General features: G+C 45.4%; 1 protein-coding gene across 1 annotated transcript in view; it reads left to right on the top strand.

Moving 5' to 3' along the window:
• PCNX2 (pecanex 2) overlaps positions 1 to 24,958 on the top strand; it is a 288,518-nt gene that overhangs the window by 39,625 nt on the left and 223,935 nt on the right. Inside the window, 4 exon segments of the mRNA XM_045087258.1 lie at positions 4,327 to 4,474; positions 4,612 to 4,757; positions 6,646 to 6,739; positions 19,368 to 19,503. Coding sequence (XP_044943193.1) covers positions 4,327 to 4,474; positions 4,612 to 4,757; positions 6,646 to 6,739; positions 19,368 to 19,503 — 524 coding nt within the window.

Here is a 24,958-nt window from a genome sequence, read left to right as displayed (position 1 = left end):
AAAAGGTTATTCTTACCAGTAATAAAACCTTTTTGTGAGTTCCTATAGATGTATATCAGTGGGCCATATGCTTGGGAATGATTGTCAACATGAATCTTGGAGGGTTTAGCAATAAAGTTTCCAAAGGAGTTGTTAGAGTAGACTTCAGGATCCTGGTAGGGGGTAGGAGTCAGTCAGGCTAGGATCGCCCTCTGCCCTTAGTGAAGTGTTCAGGTAGGGGTAGTTGAATCCCAGAGGAATATCACTCTGCCTGTTTCAAGGGCTTGTCAGTGGGTAAGGAAATTTAATAATTTTCTTCTGCTTCTGTGTCCCACATCATAAATGTCCACTTTTGAGTACATTTCTGCTTATGTGTCCGGTAAAATAGTGTCTCTGTGGTAAGATTGGGTGCTGGTAGCTATATGTGCACTTGGCAGCTCCTGTCCTTTGCTGTAGCTCTTAGCCCTTAGTGCTAGAATTGTCCTTTTGTCCCTGGCTGTTCCCTGCTCTCTGGGACAGCCAGAGGCCGCTCTGCCTCCGTGCTGGCACTGACCAGCAGTTTGCTTGTTTCTTTGGCTTCTCAGGTGCTTTGCCGAAAAGATTACTGCGCTTGCTAATTGCCCCACCTTTGCTTAAAAACACATTAAGTCTGGGTATTTAACTTATGTAAAGGGAATGTATTCTTTGTTTTACTATATCTATATATCTAAGATTTTCAATATAGAGTAAGAAGAACAGGAAAAATTCAGATAAATATTTTAACAAACCCAGGCAGTGTAAGAAAGCATTGGTTACTGGGAGATAAAAAAAATCTCTCTGATACAGGATATAGGCCTTCATCTGTTTTTTGTAAATATTCGTGCATCTAGATTAGCACCGTCCGGTGGAACTTTCTGCAGTGATGGAAATAGCCCCCTATCTGCTTGCCCAGTAGAGTAGTCAGTAGCCAGAGGCAGCTGTTAAAAACATGAAATGGGTATTGTGCAGCTGAGCAACTGAATTTTTAATGGTATTAAATTTAAATAGCCCCTCGTGGCCTCTGGCTACCATATTGGACAGCGCTGACCCATACATTGTGTCTGCCCAGGACACAGTGTGTATGGTGGACAGAGCACAGGCTGCAACAGCTCCGAGCCCAGGGCCAGGTTTTGGTTTTGCCGCACCAGCTGGATGAGGTTGGGCAACTTACTAGATCCGTCCGAGTCACAATTTCTTCAGTAAAGCAGGAATAAGGATATGTTACAGATGTGCTGTGAGGACCCAATCAGGAAAGTAAGTGAAAAGTCCTGCTCCTTGATCAATTTCAGCCTTTTATTCAGAATTTCCCCTCAGGCCATATGTAAGATTTATTGGATTTGTCCACTCAAGTTCCTGCTCTTCTTGAATTTTTCAGCCAACCACAATTAATCCAAACAGTATAAAATTGGAGATCGAGGGGTGTGCAAAGAAATTAGGGATGCTACAAGGTTTTCTGTGGAAAGAACAGGCTTGATTGTCTGGAGTCTGCAGGTACAGCAGGGAGGGAGGAACTGGCTGGATTATGTGCCTCCTCCGGGAAAGGACAGAGGCTTTTAACTGAAGGATGAAAGAGAAGGACATAAGTCTTTTAGTTGTTGAAAGGCAAGAATGAAAGGAGGCAAATTAAATGCTATTTCCGTGGTGCCTTGTGTCTTTGAGATCGATAATATCTCCCTGCTCCTCAATCTCTACATAATAACTTGCTATGTGTTGTAATCTAAAAACCCAATTTCAGAATGTGTTTCTAAAACAACATGACAGTGTTGAGTGATATCAGCAGCCTAGGCGATATGTCCTCATCTTTCCCCTGCTTCATAGTGAAATAATGCTTGACCTTTACACAATTGTAATATACATGATTTCTCAGTTCTCTCTATGGTATTCTTGTATCTCCAGCCCTGGTCCTCCCCGCAAAGGGCTTTATGGTTATCCTCAGGCCTTGGGTCTATAACAAGGTTCTAGGCTATGAAAAACTACCCTCTTATCAAAAGCCTTTAAAACCATGTTTTCATTTCATTTTGTTTTGATCACCTTTATTTTACTCTGTGGGAATAAACCAAGACCACTCGAATGAGAAGAAGCAAAGACAATACATTATTCAGAGATTTCGATGGCAAGGGAGTCAGCCACTATTCCCTGTGTTTTGGCAGAGACTCAAAGGCAGGAGGAGGAGTGGGAAAGCTTTGTAGTGGAGAAAGGGGAGGCTTCAGGTATGCTCTGACCGGAGGCTGGGGAGCTAGAAGCAGGCTAATTAGAGCATCCTTTGGGATTGGTCATGGGAACGTATTTGGTTTTCTTTGGCTGGAAGCAGGGACAAAAACCAGGGAAGCTCTCAGTAATTAATCAAGTCCTGGCCATTTTGCGCCAATTATTACAGGGGTAATTATTTGGCTTCCTGGACTGTTTGCTAAAAATAATGATCTGACTTCCTACAAGTCTGACTTAACACATCATATGTTGGCTTCCTGGGCTGGGCATCTGGCCACTTCCTATTTCATATTCAATCTCTTCTAGAATTTCTGAGAAAAAATCATGAATGTAGGTAGAGATGCTTTTTGAAGGATTATTCAAAGAATGAAGAATGGTAACAACCTAAATTTACAACAATAGGGGTCTAATTCAGTAAATTATGCTGTACAATGTAATATCTAACTACCATTTTTAGATGATATAGAAGAATATCTAATCTCATTAAATATTTATTGAACTTTAACATAATTAAGTATCTACATTATGACTTATTTTTTATAAAACAGAAAAGTATATTTGCAAAAAAAATTGGCTGGTGTACTAAGTATCAAATCGGCTCCTGTTTTCAGCATGGTGGGGTTCAGAGTGATTTAAAATTTTTTCTTTTCTGTAGTTTTAAATTACATACAGTTCATGTGCACCATTTTTTATAGGCAGAAAGTCCCTGTTAATGTGTTATTTTCTTTTTTTTTATGTGTTATTTTCGAGGGAAAAAGGAACATAAATAGTCCATATGTTGACATATGTAATGTACCCATTTAAGAGAAAGAGAGGCTAAAATATGAGAAAGAGGCATGGACAATTGAGTCCAGCTACATGCAGTGAGGGGGGAGGGCGGTCTGCGATGGCTTTCTACAGTTACATATGCAATATGATCACTGGCCAAAGCCACTTGTTATGATAGCACTTTCTCACAAATGTGTTTCTTGAAAACTGTGAAAACTTCTATCTTGACAAGCTGTCAAATGAGAGGCAAACATTTCTGTATCAAAGCAATTCTAATGGTAGTTTCACAGATGTGCTGGGAATGTTTATCTCCAGGACTCACATAGAAACCAGCAATGTTTCTCTCAAAGTCTGAGGATGAAAACTTTGTTATATAATAGTGATGTGATTCATATCTCAGGGTAGCCAACGCCATTTTACTTGTTGAGGGTCCCGGCGGATCTTGGTGGGCTTTTCGAATGGCATGTCTCGAAAGGACCTGAGGTTCAAACCACTCACTTGTGTTCTTTAGACAATTTCCTTGGAGGAAGGTAGCTCTTGGGATCTTTGGTTTGGGGAATAGGGAGGTCATTGTAATCCTAAAAACGACTGTTGGGGTATATATCCTAAGACAAGGAAGGGCTGACCCCTAGCCGTGGATTCTGCTGTGCATAGCTAAGACTTACTTTGGTCCGTTGTTTAAGGAGGATTGTGAAAAGTCAAATGACCAATCTGTACCCATTGTCTTGGCATCCTTATTCACCTTAAAATACTCTCAGGGCAAGAAACAGGAGTACGGCCTCACTGTGTCTTCCATGGGGCCAAGTTTGTCATGTAATGTCAGCCGGGCTTGAGTGTCCACCTTATGGAGGGACTGAGTCCGCCTTTACCTTGAAAATGGACCTGAATGAGCGAGAAGGAAGGATTGATAAAAGATTTTTTTAAAGCGGTAAATGGGACCTTGCTCCAAAATAGCCAGGTTTGCTTATGAAATTTATTTTCCATCTGATGCTATCCACTTATGAGCTATGAACCTTTCAAGCCCAAGTAATCTAAACGGGTGATTTTTCAACCAGCTAGGCCAGTGGTCACTGGAGTTATGTCTAGGGAATCCCGAAATCTGCCCATAAAGTAGATGCTGTCTGTAGAGGTCTACGTAACTTGTCTCCAACATATATACAGTTACGTTTTTCAAATATATTTAGGTATTTCATAATTAGTAAAATTAAAATTGAGTGAAACACATTCTGAATTCATCGGAGCTATATAGATTTTCTGTCTATTCTTGTTTCAGTTTTGGTAACTTATTTGCAAGCGCCTTCTCATTAATTTCTTATTTAATATTATGTTCACACACAGACCAATGTTTTTCAGATAATGGCTCCCCTGAGAAAAAGGAGGAAATCCAGGAGAGTGAAAAGCCTAATGGACACAGTTCCAAGCAAGGAAAACCGGACATGCAAAGTCAAGACCACACTAGCACCAGCCCCGTGCTCACGGAGCCTGCGAAGATCACGACCCTGTGAGTGTAACTTACTTACTTAGCTTCGTGGTGGTGCAAAGTGTGCAGCCGCTTCGTTTTACTGGCTGCTGCTTGTAATGGTTTGTTAAGGATGAGGAGGAGTTTGAATAGTGTTTGAAACTTCTGTATATGTTAAGTTTCCAGGGCAGTAGACAGAGACAAATAATCTACCGGGTAAATTCCCAGCAAGATAGTTCTGTCTTGCAAGTCATCAGCGGGCCTGAGACATCTGTGCAAGATGAGATGTCCATGGACGCTATGCATGTCTTCATTGATGAACATGGTAAGTCTTTAGAGCTCTTTACTAATGAGGAAGAGGGGATCAAGCTGGGGGCTTTCTCAGGCCCACGTGGTCCCTTAGGCTCAGTGTTAGACTGTGGAACAGGAAGACTTAGTCCTGTGATGGCTCACATGTAATAATGTTCTTAGATCAGAGTGTGCTCCCTCCTGCCTCAGGGCCTTTGCACATAGCAGATCCCCGTGCTAACAATGTGTTATGTGTCCTTCATATCTTAATTCTAAAGACAGTTATTCAGGAAAAAATTTCCCTGGACTCCCCAGACTTAATCAGGTTCCTATGCTTTTCAGTCTCTGAACACCTTATCCTTCTCTTTCTTTGAGCTTCTGATTATTTATTGACCTATGATTTGATTAATGATGTTGTCCATCTCACAACTGTGAACTTTAGGAAAGGAATGCCTAGCACCTAGTAAATATTTCTTGGATGTATGTTGAACATCTGACCTTGATATATATTTTTAGTGCCCTGTTATAAAAAGGATTTAAAATAGAAAAAGAAAAAAAGAAGGACGGAAGGAAGGGAAAAGGAAAAAGAAAGAAAGAATATTAAGTGGCAAGTTCAAAGTTCTGTAGATAAGGGATATATAGGTTCTTGCTTTTTCAGGATGGGTCTTTTGTTTAAGTCCCTTATAGATCTGTTAATGTTTGTTATTTTACTCGATAAATGATCCCAGGTTTGGATCACAAACTACTAGGTTACTCTCTCTGCAGAACAGTAGTTTAAGGACTGAAGTGCTTTTGCATCTGCAGAAATACAAGGAGTCTTTTGCATTATAAAGAACAACATTAACACTTCTATCAAAGCCTCCAGGGGGCTGAGATTTGTGCTTATTAATGTATCTCTTGGTGGCAGGAACCTCCAAGTTGAGGTCCAGTCCTTTTGTCTCCATTCCAGCTGGTTAATTACACTCCTGTGTCACCTGGAGAAGGTATTCCTAAAACCTCTTCCGGGGAGACCGCTGACATTTACAAAATGAACTGGTTTTCACACCTCAGTACCCTGAACCTCTTTAGCGGGCTAATTTAACTCTGCAAATTAATTCCATCTCTGGATTTTCCTCATTACCAGGCTGACACACCAGTCAGCTCGGGCTGCCCCAGGGCTCATCTGAAAATTCCCAGGTGGGGATGGCCTCATGCACACCACCAAGCAAAGCCACACCTGATAAGCCTTTTTATGCACATGATACAAAAACTCCCAAGTTATGGCTCCCACCGGTCGGCCTGACCCATGATGAAACAGCGAACACAAGAGAATTCAGTGGACCCTTGCACAACAGGGTTTGAACTGGGTGGGTCCGCTTGTACATGGGGTTTTTTTGGATAAATACAGTGCAAGATTGTAAATACATTTTCTCTTCCTTATGACTTTCCTAATAACATTTTCTTTTCTCTGGCTTACCTTATTATAAGAAAATAATATATAAAACATACAATATTTAAACTGTATGGGTAAGACTTGGTCACCAACAGGCAGGCTGTTTGTAGTTAAGTCTTTGGGGAGTCAAAAGTTATATGTGGATTTTCAACAATGTGGGTGGTCGGTGCCTCTAACCTCCAAGTTGTCCCAGGTTAAAATGTATACAAAAGTGAATTAAGAGATAGTGCAAATTAATTGAAGAAAAGCAATTAAGTCTAGTAACTGAGGCAAGCTTGTCTAAGCATGTTATTAGAGAGGTATGTCAAGAAGATTTTCTTAGTTAAGTTATACACCCTGTGGAAAAAAAATAGAAAGAATGAACCTAGATTACCCACAATTATTATTAAAACAGTCTAAAATGAGTTCCCTCTGACATGACAAAATTTAAGCTGAAATGATCAGATACCAATAACTGACTAATATTCTTTGCCGAAATTTTGTGGTTTTCCAGGGGAAATTAGATCCTGTTACTTAAAGTCTGGCAACCAGAGAGAAGGCCCTTTCCAGCACCTGCCGTCGAATCATGATAGTTTCTCTCATGCTCGGTAGGTGGAGGTTTGGTTTCAGGTTCCAGAGCTGTCCTGTTGCTGGGGGACATGCAGATTCCTCTGACTGCAAATGAAGTGAGGATCCTGGTGGGGGTGAATGTGTTAATCCCTCTGTAGGTGTCAAAGCTTTGTGGGTTTCCTATGCGAGAAAGGAAATCTGATGTTTTAGAAAAATAAAGAATAAACTGACCCGTTTTCATAGTAGCTGCGTCCAACAATGAATTAATCTCATAAACATAAAGTAGAATCCTATGCAAACTGTAGCACTCCCTTCAGGGAAGACAGTGTTGCAGCTCGAGAAGAACGCGTTCTTAAAGGTGTCCCGAGGAACAGACCAGAAGTGAAGTTAGTGCTCATCCGCACTGGTGAAGGGTGGCTCTCTTTCAGATAGGTGATCTGAGTATTTGTTCTCTTTTCCTTCCTTCAGAATGGATGGACCAACTTTCTAAATTATGTTAATTAAGTTGATACTAAATTAGCTTGTGTATCCGGAACATAGCTGGGTTCATGGCAGCGTTGGGCGAGTCGTAGGTCTTACCAGTGGCGGACTGAATTCATTGTTCATTCTGGACTTCATCTTACTCTTCCTTTCTTCCTTTCTTTCTTTGAGAGGGTAGGGAGCGCTCCCATGTGCCTGAGCAGTGGAGCTGGGGTGCATGTTGGGAGGAGAGGGGAGGACCCCAAGCAGACTCCCTGCTGAGGGCAGAGCCCGTTGGGGCTCAGTCTCATGACCATGGGATCATGACCTGAGCCAGAAACGAATGCGTAACTGACAGAGCCACCCAGGTGCCCCCAGACTTGAAGATTCTTTGAGGATAATCTGTGAACGTGCCTTTGTTGCTTGCCCTAAGCGAGGAAGTACGTTTCCTACGTACGTGTCATTAGACTTGTGTGTGTACTTGTGTATGTACTTGTGTGTGTACTTGAAGACATAGGGGAGTCCTTTGTGGTGTGGTTAGAATGCCTTGGGCCTCACACCTGGAGCGTTCAAAGGGAGTTGCAGGAACCTTGATTCCAGATCCTGTGGTTGATGACCCCTCCCCAAGGTCAAAGTTCCCTCCAGGGGTGTGCCTAGGAAATTGCAGGGGGAGCCTCACAAGGGCCTTGAAGAAAGTTCATCTTTGACCTTGCTGTCTGCCCTCCAGCTGGGATGTTGTGTGCCAGCCTTGCAGGGCGTTCCCTCACTGTAGTCCCTGCTGCTGAAGAAGCTGGGGTCGGCCGTTGGGGCAGATCTGATGGGTGCTGCGGGCCGTGGTTCCCCTAGTCCACGTGGACGCACCTGGGCCCTAAAACTGAGTCACTCCTGTGGGACAAGGGCATGATCTCCATCACTCATACGCCTTTCACTCACCCTCTGTCTCCCTCCGGTGCTCACACTCCAGTCAAAATAGACAGAAAACAAAATTCTTCTCCAACCAGAAACATGGCAAGGCTCCATGCACATGTCCACCACGAGGAGAGGGAGGTTTGCCCTCCACACCTCGGCCTCAGCCCGTGGGACATTTCGTGGCAGTGGCTTCATGGATTTAGAGATCTAAGATGGCAGCTTTCTGAAGCTAAATACTTAATTCTGTGTGAACACAGCTTTGAAAACTGTCACATTTTTTTGCAATCCTTGTTGGAAGCTGTAGTGTTTTTAAACTAAATTTAGAACAGTTATCAGGCCCTTATCTATTCCAAAATAAAGTTACAAGACTTTCTTATTTTTATTTTCCTGGACAAATGTACTTCACTTTCCCCCTTGGTAAATACTTTAATTGCATTTGCCAGTAATGTCCGTTAGCATAAGGCCACATATCCAGGGCCTGAAAAGACTAAAGACGTAGTGTGTGCAAATCAGAATCAGAGAGAATGGGTTTCCAGGAGGCTCCACCTCCTCAGGCCATCCCTCCTGGGGAACTGCCCTCTGACTCCTGTTCTCCCCCAAGTTCTCCCTTTTTCTTAGATTTCCCCGAGGTCTTGTTTTTCTTTCACCCCCTCTGCATTTCCTCCCCAGATTCGAGCTCTTTTGTGGCCTGACCTCCATTCCCACAGCTGCCCGGGTTTCAGTTTGCCACAGTGCATGTCCTCCGAGTTCGAGGGTTTTCTGCCAGGTGAGGCCGGGGCTCCGCACAGGTGCCCGGGGCTGTTGCACGTCTGTGCTGAGCAGCCCCGCGTAGCCACGTGGAGAGTCTCAGGTCAGCCCTTCCCGAGCTCCGCCTTTTCCCATGCCCACAGCAGTGAGAGCCCTTCCTGGCGCACACGGGACAATCCAAGTCAAACAGGTCTCATCACTGTGCGGATCTGGGGTCATTCAACGGAGGCATCTTGTAGACGTTTTCAAGGGTGCAGTGTCTCTTTCTCTACCGCTTCCTCATTCCTGTGTTTCGATTCCACTGTCAGTCAGATGCGTGCTCTGGTGTCAGAAGATGCCTCCTGTAGCCTCAGGCCTGTGTTTTCTCCTCTCATTCAAGTCCATTGAGGACACCAGGCTTCTTTCCCATAAACCCCCGAGGAGTCTTCTTGAGTCTGATGGGTTCTGGCTGGGCCACGTTCCCGGAGCCCAGTCGCCCAGGGCAAGTACGTGACTTGGCTCTACACTCAGCTGCAGAGCTGGATTGCAGGTTCCACAGAAAAAAATCACGGGGGTGGCCCTACAGAGGGAAGTTTGGAATGAGCAGGATGGAGGCAGGGCAGCGAAAACCAACAGATGACTCCCATGGACTCTGTTCCTGGTAAAATTGTTCGACCAGTTTAATTACCGAACTTCGTTAAAGAGAATGATGATCAAGTTTTGTAGAAGCAGCTTTGCCCTTCGAGAAAAGCTTTGTATAATGTCCCTCGTTGTCTCTAACATTTCTCGTCTGTGAACGTCCCCACGGAGACTTCTTGGCCCACCACCTCGCATGCCAGGTTCTGTCTCTGTCCACCTGCCCTCTCTCCAAGGCAATTTGACAGGACGCTGGTTCTTAAGAGCTCCAGGAAGGAATAGTACCCAGCTCCGCATAGCTTGTCCTCGTCATGCTTCACAGATAACATGGGATAATATACGTGTTTGCTATCTTGTGGGCAGGCCGGTGTTTGAGAGGATCCATGTTCCCAGATGGTCTATGCTCTGAAATAGGTTCGTCATTTAGAGGGGACTTGGTTATGGGGTGTTGTGGCAATTCAATGTCCATTTGGGCATAGGAGAAGGACCGTGCTTCCTGCTTCATGCGTGAGAACAAAACTCAAGTCCCTTCACTTAGCAGAATTATAGCATTGAAGTGGTTCCCTCAGTGGTTCTGGGAAAGTGGTTAAGGGGCCGCCATCTATTTAACTCATGCAGGAACGGCTCAGTGCTCTGCAGAGTCAGATGATCTTCGGGATTTAAACTGTTGTCCCACGGGCTTGTGCTGGATATCCCAGCAGTCTCAGAGTCCTCCCCAGATTGGGGGACAGTGAAAGCTATGCCACCCGTCCCCAGAGGCTGGTTGCTTTGGATTCATAATAAGCCTTGGCTTTCATGGCAGTTCATGATAGAATGATGATCTGGGTCTTTGAATTGGTTATACCGAGGAAGAACTCTTGTAAGTAGGATAGAAGCAAGCAGGCTGTTTCAACAGAGATATTTTATTTTAAAGGTTTTATTTATTTGACAGAGAGCGAGAGGGAGGGAACACACATGGGGCGAGGGGCAGAGGGAGAAGCAGACCCCCCCCGCTGAGCAGGGAGCCCGATGGAGAACTAGATCCTGGGACTCCAAGATCACGACCGAAGCCAAAGGCAGATGCTTAACCGACTGAGCCACCCAGGCGCCCCTCAACTACAATACTTTAACCCCCATGTTGATGCACCACTGTGTGAGGGGCATGCATGGGAGAGAGTGTCCTCTCTGTCTCTAAGGTAAAGAACAGTGCCGGAGCCGAAGGCAGCTGATCACATGCAAGGCCACAGGTTAGGATTTTCCCACCTAGAAGGGCCACGTCCCTCTCGCCTTGCACCTGTGTTCCAACACACCTCTTCCTGCGTGGTTACGGCCGTTCCTGGCCCTGAAGGAAGCATTTCCCTGCAGTAATTCTGGTCATGGCGGCCACCACTTGTTAAACATGTGTCAGGTGTGAAGTACTGGGCTGAGTCATCAATTACCGGATCTCACCTGCGCGAGAGAATGGAGGACGGCGATATTCGCTCCATATCACAGCCCAGGAAGTAGTACCGTCTAAGAAACATGCTCTGCCTCAGGGGCTGGTTCGTGGCCCCTGGACGCCGAAATCTCCCTCCCTGCTCCTCTCTGCCAGCGGGGGCCACAGACTCAGAGTTCCGTGGCTCCCAGGCAGGGAGAATAAGCAGGGGAAGCTGGCCAGTGGCAGGGGGTAGGTGTGGTGGCCACGGCGGTCCCCGGGAGGGCGTTTATCCTGTTTTCGGGGGCTGCTGCTGCTTCTCCTCCGTCTGCCTAGGCCTGATCCAGAAAACCTGGCCCGACCAGATATTCCAGTATTTTCTGCAAGGATCCAAAATCCACACTTTTATGTAAAATCTGTTTTGTTTCACATTATCAGCTTTCATTCTTTTTTTGGCAATACCACAGGCCACAGGTGACGTGTGTGGCTGGCTGTGGCCTGAGGACTCCTGGTTGTCCCTCCTGCTCTGAAGCCCAGGCCTTCACCCCGCACCCTGTGTCTTCCTGGGGAGCCGCCCTTCCCACAGAAACATGTCCTATGGAGATGCCCTTACGTTGGCCCCCAGTGCGTGTCTGGGCAGGGGTGCAGTGAGCCCGTTTCTCCACACCCCTGCGTGGCCAGGTGCGTCATGTCTCCGCTCTGCGCAGCCCACACAAGCCGACTCTCAGCCCTTCCTCTCTAAGCATCTGCTCTTCCTTGCCTTGAATGCTCTTCTTTGTTCCTGGCGTTTGGAGTAATCATCTCTTAGAGCACAGAGGACACTCTGCCTCCTTATGCTTCTTCATCTGATCAGTCTCTACCGCGACAATAAAGCGACTTTTCCAAGCCGCCCTTAGAGGGGGACTTACCACGTTCCCTCTGGCACTTCATCCATTTGGGTAGGACTCCCGTCTGCCCCGACGGTAGCTGCCGGAAGGAAGTGCGGCGTCAGAGCCCGCACGCAGCCCTCTGCAGACAGGTGTTCCCTAACTACTGAACCGAATCAAATCCAATCACGGGCAGGCCCGTGGGCGCACAGGACCGGGCGCGGACCAGTGGGGCAGTTAGGGGAGCCGGCGAGAAGTTGAATGGGAGGAAGGGAGTTAACCAAGGGGCCATGAGACTGGTCAGACGGCTCACACTTCATTCTCCTGGTGGCAGGAGCACTCTGACCCCTTTGTAGACAGAAACAGTTTCACGAACGTGGCACTGATTATCAAGACAACATCGTCAGATGACGCCGTCCCCTTGCGAAGGTGGGAACGCAGGAGCCAGGAGCACCAGCGGCTTGCCTGCTCATTTGGATACAGAATCTGATCTTTTTGTAAGTGGAGAAATGGAACCCCCAAAACCCTCAAACTAAAACTAAAATAACCCACAGAACCCAAACAAACCTGCGAAATGACTGTTTAAACCCTCAGCACAGAGAAATCAGAGATCGGAGCTGAGGTTAGATGTTCCCGGCTTGTTTTCCGTTCAGTTGTGAGGCGGTGGCGCTCTGCGTCCATGTGGAAGGGGCTGTGGTGGGACATCAGGGTCCCGAGTGGCCCGGAGCACGCAGGTGAGCGTCAGTCGTAGGCAGATCGAGGTTTCGGTTCCCGCATTCATGAACTTCTTGGTTGACGTTGAGCAACTCATTTAACCCTCTTAGGTAAAGAGTGTCCTTATGCATAAATGGAAATAACATAGTGATCACTGCAGTGGCGTTACAAGTTAAATATAATAGACTAACAGTGCTTTGGACGGTACCCGCCGTAAGGACCTTGTTGTTATCTGCAAACACAAGCGGTGGGCCGGGGGCTCACGTTCACTACTGGCCTCGTAGAGCTCAGCATCCTGACTTTACCTGGGTGGAAGCCTTCCCTCTTGGCTTTTTTGAGTTGCTTTATGAGATTTTCAGGCGGCTAAGGACTTTGCACTCTCTCTGTCAGCCTGTTGTACTCCAACATTTGGAACTCTTGTCGTAATTTCAGAGTAGGGGCTTCAATATTGTATCTCTGGCTTCTCATGCCGTTAAATGTCGAGTTCTCCCACTGTAGTAAATACAAACTTTGATTTTGAACTTGGAAGGATTCCTAGTTGCGGCTGTTGCTAAGCCATTCAGCCATGGAAGATATTGGAAAAGCAGTTTTTTTCCCTGTGAGGCAACTTCAGTGACTGGGATTGCCTCCAACTAGGCCATTAAACCACCGATTCTTATTATTGGCAAGCTAGCCGTTCCTCTCTGCCATTGTTCAGTTCAGTTGCCGTGTGACAGTTTTATATCCTCAACTCTCAAGCATGAATAGGGAATTGTTTGCAGTGTAACTTCCATGTTTCTTTGGGGATTCCTGGAGGAAACCAGGAGAGGAAACAAATTTCCCTCCTTGCTCTCACTGTCATTGTGGGAACCAGTGCATTTCTCATTAACTGCCAAAGAAACATAAGCAGCATTTTCCAGTTGCACAGTAACTGTCCGTAAGGCCGTTTGGTAACGCTAACAGAGTTCTGCTTCCCCCAGATCCTAGAATGAAGGAGCTATGGCTTTAATGGCAGCATTTGGAATTGCTACTCAAAGAAACTTGCAAAGGATAAATTCATTACCCCGCACATAGGGCTGATTCAGTAGCTCAGAGCCCAAAATGAGCTAATCTACCTAGAAAGCTGTAGTCTACCCAGAAAAATCAAAGTTGATGTAGGCTCTCTGTTTGGAAAGTGTGTCTTATGTCTAAAAGGTTCCTTGCAGACTGGACCTTTGTTTACTTCCTCTGTAGGTCTTACAATTAAAGCTTGATAGTTTCTTTTCTTTGTTCAGCAAAGATTTACGTCTCTCTTGTCTATAAATTCTCCCAAGTAACATAGCAGAGCTTTCTTCTGGGAGAGATATATAACCGTGCTTCAGTATTAATCTGGCTTTTTCAGTGTCATAAACGATTTAATGAAAATGCATACAAAATGCTTATTGTTTGCCCTCCAGTGAAATCTGGTGGGAAGACATAGTATTTATACTTATTTTGAACATCCATTATTCAAAAAGTAGGCACAGTAGTCTGCTGAATGGAAGACTCATTCTGGAGAATACTAGTTTAGATTTTATTTATTTATTTGAGAGAGAGAGGACGTGCCTGTGCACACACGAGTGCAGGGGCAAGGAAGGGGCGGTGGGGGAGGAGAGGGACAGGCTGACGCTGAGCGGAGCGCTGGACTCCATCCTGTGACCCTGAGACCAGGGCCTGAGCCTAAGCCAAGGTCTGATGCGTAACTGACTGAACCACCCAGGTGCTACTGGGGCATCCTAGTTTATAGGATTTTGCTCAACTTGTTTTTAATTGAAAACATAGAGTAGGTTGGGCAATAGTGCAGTGATTTATCTGGATTCACTTGCTTTTGGCTTTTATTTGCTTTTGAATCCTTGTAGTACATATCAAAGCAGATATTGTTCTGGTTATAAACTGGGCTTATTTTTGGACTCTGCAGTCTCTAACCCCATTGAGTACTATGCTCCAAAGGTGGGTCAAAGCTCTGCACTTACTCTGTCACCTCTTTAGAATTCTTACTCTTTTGTTGACATTACCGGGCTTTCTGACTCTTATCTCGGTAAAAATTTCCTTTTCTTTGGGATTGGCTCTCAGGAAAGCCCTTTCAAGCCACAATGATATGCCCCTGGTTCCCAAAGAAGTCAAGTAGCAGAAAGTTGTCAAAAATAATCCTCTCTGTTAGAATTCTCCCCCTCCCCCTTTTTCTTTAGTCAGAAGAAATAGTGATCCCTGGTTTGGACTAGCTGAACTAGAGTACAGGGTACTGAAGTTAGTCAATTACGTCTTCAAGATGTGGAAAAAATGTGAATTTTCCCCATATTGGATATGCTCAGTTCTGTGTCCCATTCAGGTATAAGTTGAGAAGGGAAACTCTAGTTATAAGTGTTTCAGGGTTTGCATACAGTCTCATTACTATGTTGACTTGCAAAGTGGAGAGTTATGTGTGTACCACTTTAAATGAAAAAACCCAAACTTTTGGGAGATCTGGGTGCTTTTGATCACACAGTGGTGGGAGTGATCTGGAAGAAATGTCCAGGGCTTGTCTTTGAAGAGTTTCTGCCATTCCAAATATCTGTGCCCTCCGTTTCTCACTCTCTGATCCTTCCGCTCTGATCCTTATTTCAGTGTCTTGGACACACGAGAAAGAGATTAAATTTTCATCCAGGCACAGAAGCACAAGGGTGGAAGGTTTGCTAGGCTCATTCTGGAAAGACATCTCTTTTGAGGCCCCTTCTCTGCCTCCCTGGGAAGCAGGCCAGCCTTGCCTTGGGCTTCTGTTTTGGTGGCCATACCCCAGATTGCCACATGGTGGCAGCAGACCCCAGCTTGGAGGCCCTGTCCGGGTCTTGCCTCCTGCTTGGCTGCACAGGTGAATTTTTACCCTTGAGTTATTTGCAGACTTTAAATCTAGAACCTTCAATAATAAAGGTTATCCTTTTCAAAACATTGTTGCTTTACTTAAATATCCTACATATTGAACATGTTGCTTGCTGTAACTTGCATTTTTAGGATGCCCCCCTGGGCGGTTTGTTCCCGGGGTCCTCCAAGGAAGCCTGAAAAACAAGAGGGACGGACAGAAAGAGAGGCCCTCCTTCTCTAGGGCATGGGTCATAGTTTTGGAGCTCTTGGGAAGAAGAAGAATTTCAGGACTTTTTTTCCCCACATTAATGGGAAAATATAGAAGAAGCACATGTATTTTGATTGCTAATTGTAGAAGCCTAGACTAATGGAATGAAACCTGGTGGGGGGAGGGGTGCAATATGGTGGAACACTGTCACCATCGATCCGAGGCCCAGCTCTGCCCATACGAGAGTCACCGTCCTGGCCTAGACCAGCTTCTAGCTCCTGGTCCCTTTTTATTTCCTTCTAGCGTCTGCTTTTATCTAGCAGTTTCTTTCATTAGCCACTATTTCTGCTCCTGTTCTGAGCTCAGTCCAGTTTCCATGCGATCAGTGCCATCACCCTGAACCAAACAAGTTTACCAGAGATGAACCAGGGAGCGGGTAATCAAGTCCAAATATGCAAGTGTTGTTCTGCAGTAGTTCCGAGTACATTTTTTTACTACAGGGTTGGAATGTTACTGCTTTAGGGAAGGGACAATCTCTTAAAACCCAGCCCTTTCCCATTATATTTATTAATGCAAGGGGAAATCTCTGGCCTTAAGTTAGTAAAATAGAGACTTTTGATTTTTTACGTATTTATTTTATTTTTATTTTTTAAAAGATTTGTTGGGGTGGGGGAGCACAAGCAGGAGGGGTGGAGGGAAAGAGAGAGAATCTCCAGAAGTCTCCATGCAGAGCGCAGAGCCCTATGTGGGGCCGGACCCCACAGCCCCAAGATCACCACCTGAGCCGAAACCAAGATTCAGAGGCCCAACTAACGGCACCACCCAGGCGCCCCAGACAGAGACTTTTTAGATCACTGTGCTGCTCACAGTGCACATCTAGGAAAGGGAAAACAAGAAGCAGGTAGTCTGAGAAGAGCTGTCTAAGACAGACAGGCATTCTGTAAAGGCTAGTGGGCAGACTTGCGTCTACTGCATGATTTTTGTGACATCACCGCCTCTTTGGTTCTTGAGTGGGCCAGCTGGTGCGTGGGGATTACAGCCACATCAGGACCTCAAGAACATCTAAGGGTAGGGGGACTCTCTTCTGGTTGAGCAGTGCTGACTGTAACCTTGAACCGTCTCCTGCTGGCCAAGTAGGAAGCCACTGCAGGCTTTCTGATTCTGACCTACTGGTCCTGAAACTAGGGCCAAGCTAGGCTTTCTTAATATCATCATACTTTGTTTTGAATATGCAACTTTCATGAAAGAGGTTAATTGAGAACTTAAAAAGCTAATTTAGTAAGCTGAAGTTTGGGTCTCCTTTTATAAAATAAAGAGGATTAAGTGTGAGTTGAGTGCATGACACTGTCTCCTCATTGAGACAACAAGAATTCATGTGTGTGTATGAAAAGCATCAGGATCATTCGCTATTTCATATGAAAATAAACAAAGTTGGGTCCTATGTCAATAGAAGTAAATAAAACAGTAAGGTAGGGTTGTTAATTGTCTGCTATAGGGGAGATACTGTTTGGTGGTTACGTACCCCGTCTCATTGGATTCTTATGACCCCTAAGCAGGAGATATCATGCTTGTTTTCCAGGTGAGGATTTGAGCTAACAAATGCTTATAGTCACAGTGATTAGGAGAGCAATATTTCAAGCCATGTTTTGTTTCATTCTAGAACTTACCCAAAAGATTTTGAAAAGAAACCAAACCCTAGATTTTTACATGGGACTTTTAAATAGCCTCAATAAGAAAATAAGGTTATTTATTGTTATTATTATTTTACTATCAGACACATGCTAAGTAATACGCAGATGGTAACTGGGGGGTGTTAACACCTCCTTCTTGTCATGTTTCCTGGCAGGAAGCACCTGCGGGGGGGCGGGGGAGGCTGGCCCTGACAGCTGTCTGTTACACCTCGCACAATAGCCACTTCTCGGTTTATTTTGGTTGGCAGTAGAGGGCGCTATTCACTTTCCAGATCTTTCTCACAGATGCACACATTGCCTGCTGGGTTCTAGCCATCCCTCACATTGCTGACATGACGTCAGACTGATCTTTTGGTTTTAGTGACGTGCTCGAATGTTTGCCGAGATGCAGATTTCCCTGAATCTGGTCGGGCACTTTCAGCCCTATTATATTTAGTGATGGAACAACAGAATTACAGGACGCTGTGGTTTCTGTACAAAGCAAAAAGTTTGAAATGAGTTGTTGCCTTTATAAATCTGACGGGTTCTTTTTTCTGTTAGTAAAAGATGTCACACCCAGACCACAGAGAGGAAGCAAAGGCATTGTCGGTGGGACAGTCGGCCAGATAACGGAAGGACAGGATTCTTAAGTTTGCAAACTCCACGTACTTCTTGATTTGCTTCCTAAATCCTGTATTTGATACACGAGGTTTCCTGAATGGTTCTTTACAGGGACGCCTTTACCAAACAGATCATCAAAGGGTTGTGAATTGTGTCTGAAAAATGTAGAGAAGTGTGTATGTGCACACGTGTGTGCGTACAGTGGGACTATTTTAAACACTGTTCTGATGGGATAAATATTTATGTGTTTGTGAATGCAGCCTTAAGGAGTGAAGACTAAGAAAGATCCAAAAACCTGTCAGAGACTTTATAATGAAATGTGAGGTAGAAATCAGAAAGGCATATGTTAAGTGTAGCACCTACGTTTTTGAGGTAGTTCCAGCTGCAAGTTTCATAAGACCCAGAATCACAGTAGTTAGACAGGAAGTCCAAAGATATCATCAGGGGAGCTTAGTGAATTCAGACACTCAATATTGTCATCAGGAAATGAGTTTTCTTGGCTCTGCTGTCCTCAGGCTTTTTCCTCATGCTGGCAGTGTGGCTGCCGCAGTCCCGAATGTTTCTTACTCATGTAGCATCTAAAGTCCGGGAATAAGAGAGTGTCTCACTTTTGTGATCTTCTAAGAAATAGAAAAACTTATGCACGGGCTCCCTGATATGCTCAGCCACCTCCCCTTTGAGCCACAGTGGCCTTTTAGGATACGTTCTCCCTTCTCGAATCTAGGCACTGGTCCAGGGTAAATGGGGTTAGAGTGATGCCCATAAAATGACCAGGGTTGATCCCCAGGACTAGAGAGGGACCTAGTCTCTCTTCTGAAGCCATAGTCTTAGATGAGTGAATAAAATTGGAGCTATGTTAGCAGGAATTCCACTAGAAATGACTGTAGGGTAGGCAGTCAGAATTGCCCCCTCAAGGCGATCGGCACCCTGCTAGAGAAGCGGGTGGAGAAGTGTGTCCTGGTTTTTGCTTTCTGAGCCAAAGGAAAGATGCCAGGCTTGAGATTTGTGGAAGAGTTTTATTAATTTACATCCTGTCAACCTATATGTGATTAAAGACAATAAAACTATTTAATATAGATTACAACTAATTTAGTGGTGTCCTCTTTTCCAATTACCTGAGGCATTTCTTATACCCCCTGTGCACCTTCTTTGCTTTGGAGGGGCGTGAAGAGGGAATGCAGAGTGTGCTGGGGGTTGTGGGAGGTAACAGAGATGCTAGATAGTCAGCATTTCCTCCTGATTGCTGTCTTTGAATTATCCAGGCTACTGTTTACTGTTTTCACGGACTGGGAAGCTAGAAATCATTGCTTCCACCTCCCCATCCACGAACTATGTAGAAAATTAAGGTCATCATTTCTAGAACACCAGGGATCTACCTATCCACCCCCATACGCAGCAACTCTGGGCAGCCTGAGTAACTTGAATGTGTGCAGGGTGATCGTCCTTCTGCCCACAGAGAGCGTTGCATCAAAATGTCAGCCCTTCCCTGGGCATGTAAGGGGGTAATGGTTGTAGAAGGCTTAGCCGCTCCCTGCAGTGGGGATCCCCAGTGTCCTTGTGTTTGTGGGTAATGAGCACATGACTCCCCCGCTCCCACATAACCAGAGCTTGTCTCTTGCCGCTCCCCAGAGAGATGCAGATCAGCTCGTCCAGCACCACCACATCCGAGAGTCAGGACCCTTCTTCTGGGGACCCAGCGGTCAGTGCACTTCAACAACAGCTGCTACTCATGGTGGCACGGAGGACCCAGTCTGAAACCCCACGGGTACGTTCCTGCCGCACTGGGAAGTTTCCAGAATCTGGGGTCTTGAAACTGGTTTTGAATCAGTCAGGTCCTACCATGAAGTCCATGCTGTGGCTGGGTTGTGGCTATCTCACCGCACGGTAGCCTACGGGAGGAACGGGAAAGACGCCGTTTAAGTGACCGATATCCTTCATCGACACGAACAGGACTGTCATTGTCTTACTGCTCTTCCGAGCACATTAGAAATTCACGACATCGTTCTTGGGTTGCCAAGATGCAGGGATCCCATAAGGGCTTCCTTGGTTGGGATGCCTTTTGCTCACCATGGTTGGAAAATAGTCTGAATTTTTCTTTATTAATTTATGACAACCTTCTATACTAAATATTCAGAGATTCTGAAAGAGAATCTTGACGTGAAGAGAGATTTCATTCTTAGAGGAAATGGCACTATCATCAGGGGGCTTAGAAGATGAAGGCTTCCATTATACTATCAAGAGGTGACTTACTGATGTCATTCATTCACTCAGCCACCTTTATGAGGATGACTCTGGGAGAGGCAGAGCAAACGCTTCAAGACACAACACGTATGAGTCCCACTGTGAAGAAACAAATTAAAAACACAAATTTGAGAAGGAAACCATCAGAAAGTGGACAATGACTAAAGTAATTAGGATGAACAATAATGGAGATCAAATAATATGTTATTTAAAAGAACTTTGAACTCAGGCTTAGGACTTGGAGCGTGAACCTCACAGGAAATCTTGGAGGTTAGGTGGGATTTTGCCTTAGACTTACCATCTAAGGAAACCAGTGCAGAAGGCCCTGGTGCTGGGACATTGGCCGGACTCGTCCCAGCCCGACGTTCCTTTCACTTTGTCCTTTGGTCACTATTGAGATTTCCAGCTCTGCTCACCTCTCCCCAGCACCTTCTGCCATGATGTCTCATGAGCCCACGTCTGACAACCAAACAGAGCCCTTTCAACTCCCCCTTCTCAGCACTGGCCTCGACAGGCCTCCGACCTATACTGTATCCTCTTCACTCCTCTACCTCTCCTGCAGGAGCTTTTCCAGGGAGCTCTACACTTCTGCCCTCGACAGGAGGCCTACAACTTAAATGCACCTGTGTGCATTCTGAGCGTAGGCCTGGTCACTTGCTCTCCTCCACATACCAGGCCCTCCTTTATATTTTAGCTTTTAATTAGGTACAGTTCATGCTCCAAGTCCCAAGTCTGACTTTAAGATCCTTTTAAGTAACATATTATTTGATCTCCATTATTGTTCATCCTAATTACTTTGGTCATTGTCCATTTTTCTGATGGTTTCCTTTTCAAATTTGTGTTTTTAATTTGTTTCTTCACAGTGGGACCCATACGTGTTGTTCTGTTTAGCTGTGCAGGTGGCTTCGGCCTTAACTGTGAGCACTGTCTGAGCCCTGGGTTCTGCTGGGTTCCCCTACCCGAGACTGCAGAAGGAAAGCAGGCTTCAGCGCCTCACCCTCCTCCTCCCAGAGCAGGGCCTCAGGGAAAGCGACCTGACCTCTCAGAGGCTCAGTTCACCACATTTTAAATTGGGATAATAGCATTTATGAGGAAGAGATCTTGTAAGGTTATGAGGATTAGAGATCATATATGGCAAGATTATGCCATACAATCAGTGATAATGATTAACATCATCAAAAAAAAAATTTTTTTTAAAGATTTTATTTATTTATTTGACAGAGAGAGATCACAGTAGACAGAGAGGCAGGCAGAGAGAGAGAGAGGGAAGCAGGCTCCCCGCTGAGCAGAGAGCCCGATGCAGGACTTGATCCCAGGACCCTGAGATCATGACCTGAGCCAAAGGCAGCGGCTTAACCCACTGAGCCACCCAGGCGCCCAAAAAAATTTTTTTTAAAGAAAGAGAATGTTTGAGTGGGGAGAGGGTAAGGACAGAGAGACAGAGGAACAGAAATTATCTCAGGCAGGCTCCATGCCCAGCAAAGGGCCCAACTCGGGACTCCATCTCACAACCTTAAGATCATGACCTGAAGGGGTATCTGGGTGGCTCAGTGGATTAAAGCCTCTGCCTTCAGCTCGGGTCATGATCTCAGCATCCTGGAATCGAGCCCCGCATCGGGCTCTCTCCTCAGCAGAGAGCCTGCTTCCCCCCCCTCTCTCTGCCTGTCTCTCTGCCTACTTGTGATTTCTCTGTGTGTGTGTCAAATAAATAAAATCTAAAACAAAAAAAAACAAAACAAAAAAAAACCATGTCCTCAAAAAAAAAAAAAATGTCCTCAATAAGTCGAGTTGGATGCTTAACTGATTGAGCAACCCATATATGGAGCTCTTGAAGGTACCGTTATTTTGAATGGTAGAACTTTCAGGTAGCTTAGGGGAGAGGGATGGACCTTCACGTTCTTAAATATTTTAGTATTACCGGGGACCTGGGTGGCTCAGTGGGTTAAGCCGCTGCCTTCGGCTCAGGTCATGATCTCGGAGTCCTGGGATCGAGTCCCGCATCGGGCTCTCTGCTCAGCATGGAGCCTGCTTCCTCCTCTCTCTCTGCCTGCCTCTCTGCCTACTTGTGATCTCTCTCTGTCAAATAAATAAATAAAATCTTTAAAAAATAAATAAATAAATAAATATTTTAGTATTACCAAAAACCATTTCTGAAATGTATACCCCCCCACACACCTTCTTAAGCTGAATATGCTCATCATCATTTCAATTGTTGCAGTTAATTCAGATTCACGGAAGGAGCCTTGAATATCATGCTGTAAATACAGATCCTTACGGGGAGTGTGACCAATGCATTTATCTCATCTCTTCAAAAGAACTCGTGATCCCCTTCTGCCCTGTCACTATGTTTGCTAATCTTTTTTTTTTTAAATACTTTTTATTTATTTGACAGACAGAGATCACAAGTAGGCAGAGGGGCAGGCAGAGAGAGAGAGAGGAGGAAGCAGGCTCCCTGCTGAGCAGAGAGTCCGATGCGGGCCTCCATCCCAGGACCCTGAGATCATGACCTGAGCCAAAGGCAGAGGCTTTAACCCACTGAGCCACCCATGCAACCCTCTAATCTCTTTTTTGAAATAGTAGAATGAAATGTGTGAGCCTGTAGCCCACTGGGCAGTGTGATAGGGTGGTTCTTCGCTCAGGCTTAATTAGTGAATCAGAAACCGAAAGAAATTTTTGGCCAGTGTGTCTATGCATTCATATAAATTAGAGACTCAGTCTCCATTGTGAGCCCTACCCTGGCCAGGCCTGTCTTTGCTGATGCTCTCCAGGAGCTCTGCTAGCCCCCTTACTCCCAACTCCCTCCAGGGTTATCGAACGCGCCCACTCCCATGGCTCACTCCTTTCTCCTTCTCTAGACACACGGGCATTGATAGGCTTCACTTGTGTGTGTTGTGTGTGTTTGTCACCATGTCACCATGTCACCATGGCTAGAATGCTTGTCTGCCCCCCAAGACTTGTCAAACCCCTTTAAGCTACAAACTCTTTCTTGTTATCCTTTGAATTCTCAGCGGACAGTACTCACAGGATCTGGCTTAGGTAATCTGTGCAACAAGTATTTGTTGGATGGGCAAGGAAATGAATGACTGAAATGATGAGAAAAATTTCAATTTCAAATTTGTACCAGAAAACAGGCCATGAATAATTGCTATAATCCACGGAAACATTTAGCTCTGAGGTTCCTTGTTAGCCAAGGCGAAAAGTGAAACTCCATGAAACTGATTTTCTTGTGCAGGAAGTTAAGTTATAGGCTGATTTGTACCTCAGAATGGGGCTGTATTTGGAGAGAGGATCTTTAAAGAGGTAATTAAGTTCAAAAGAGGTTATTAGGGTGGTCCCTAATCCAATAGGGCTGGTATCCCTCTAAGAAGAGGGGAATCCGGGCACAGATCTACACGGGGAAAAGACCACGTGAGGACACAGAGAAGACAGCCATTGACAAGCAAAGGAGAAAGGCCTTAGAAGACTCAGACTTCCACCTTCAGAACATTCCGTTGTGTCAGCCCGCCCACTCCGAAAACTAATAGAGAAGTCAAATCATTTTTCTTTGCCTTAACTTCTGAGATTTTTTTTAAACAAGGATTTTTTTTTAAGGAGCAAAAATAACACAATTTACTAGAATCTTTAATAAGTTTGCAAACACTATAGATGTGAATATTTGTGTGATCTTGTTTTCATGCAGACCTTCCCTAACAGCAAAGGGTATAATATTAAACCTCAACTTAAGGCCAGTATTTTTCTTGTAATTCCGAAGAATGCTGTCATCTTTCCTGCTGCTTACCCTTGACCTATTTTTCCATCCGACCTGAATTCCCACATCAGAAAGCAGTAAACTGTGGTAGCCCTGGTACTCTTTGTCTATGGGACATAAAGGAAAAAGTTCCCCTTTGTTGGGGGAGGTTTATCATAAACCACATAAATTCCTTGTCATTAACAGAAGATGGGCTTCTGGCTGCCATGACAGTTTCCGCTCCGGTCTCTTTCACATTGGAATAGAATCCCAGACACAAGCAGCTCTTACCGTCTCAGCTTTCCTGCAGGGCTACAACCAGTCCATCCTGTATACGGCCGTCCTGGATGCTGCCTTTGTGATGGAGCAGCTGTCCCTTAAAATGCCATTTGCATTAATATTTTATAATCTGAAGAATAGCTTCATGTTCTATAGCTGAGTCAGAGCACTAGCATCTGGGAACAAAGGTGGTAAAATGGGCCTCCCTGGAGAGCTCGGCCGTGGTGTCCCGTGAAGCCCCTGATGCAAGCCAGGCATTCTGACCCCGGCGACTTCCACTGAATTGAGAAAGTCTTCCCGAGTCTAACCTTCCACTGTCAAAGTTGAGGAGAAGCTGCGCAACCTTTCAAAGGTGGCACCTTTCCCACCTTCACGGCAGCTCTTCTCTACTGTCCTCATTCCTTGTCTGGTCTTGGCCCTCCTTACCAGTCTCCTGTGCCTTATGTGTGTTAGCCTACAGGAAATTACAACCCATCTTAAAGCTTTTTTGCAGAAGTACAGAGCCCAAGCAGACGGGTGAAAGTAGAGGTTAGAATGATCCAGCCCTTCCACATCTGGGTGTACATCCAGAAGAACGTAAAGCGGAGATCCACTGACATTGCTCCAGAAGAATGCAGCAGATGTCTACATGCCCATGGTCGTAGCAGCATTACGTGCAGTATCCAAGCAGTGGGAGCAACCCAGCGTCCGCAGACCGGTGTATGCGGAGACAGAATGGGGGGCGTCCTCAGAGTCGGGTATTCAGCCTTAAAAAGGAAGGACGTATGACACCTGCTGTAGCATGGGTGAACCTTGAGGCCATTATGCCAAATGAAATAAGCCAGCCACAAAAAGACAAACACTCTGTGATTCCACTTATGGAGTATCCTAGATTCATCAAAACACAGAGACAGAAGGTAGAGAGGTGGTTGCCTGGGCTGGGGACAGAAGGGAGAGTTAGTACTTCCTGGAGACCGAGTTTCCGTTTGGGAAG

Source organism: Mustela putorius, unplaced genomic scaffold (assembly GCF_011764305.1).
Source record: "Mustela putorius furo isolate JIRA1106 unplaced genomic scaffold, ASM1176430v1.1 tig00001075_pilon_pilon_pilon, whole genome shotgun sequence".
In the NCBI taxonomy this organism is placed as follows: Eukaryota; Metazoa; Chordata; class Mammalia; order Carnivora; family Mustelidae; genus Mustela; species Mustela putorius.
This window is presented reverse-complemented; position numbering and strand designations above follow the sequence as displayed.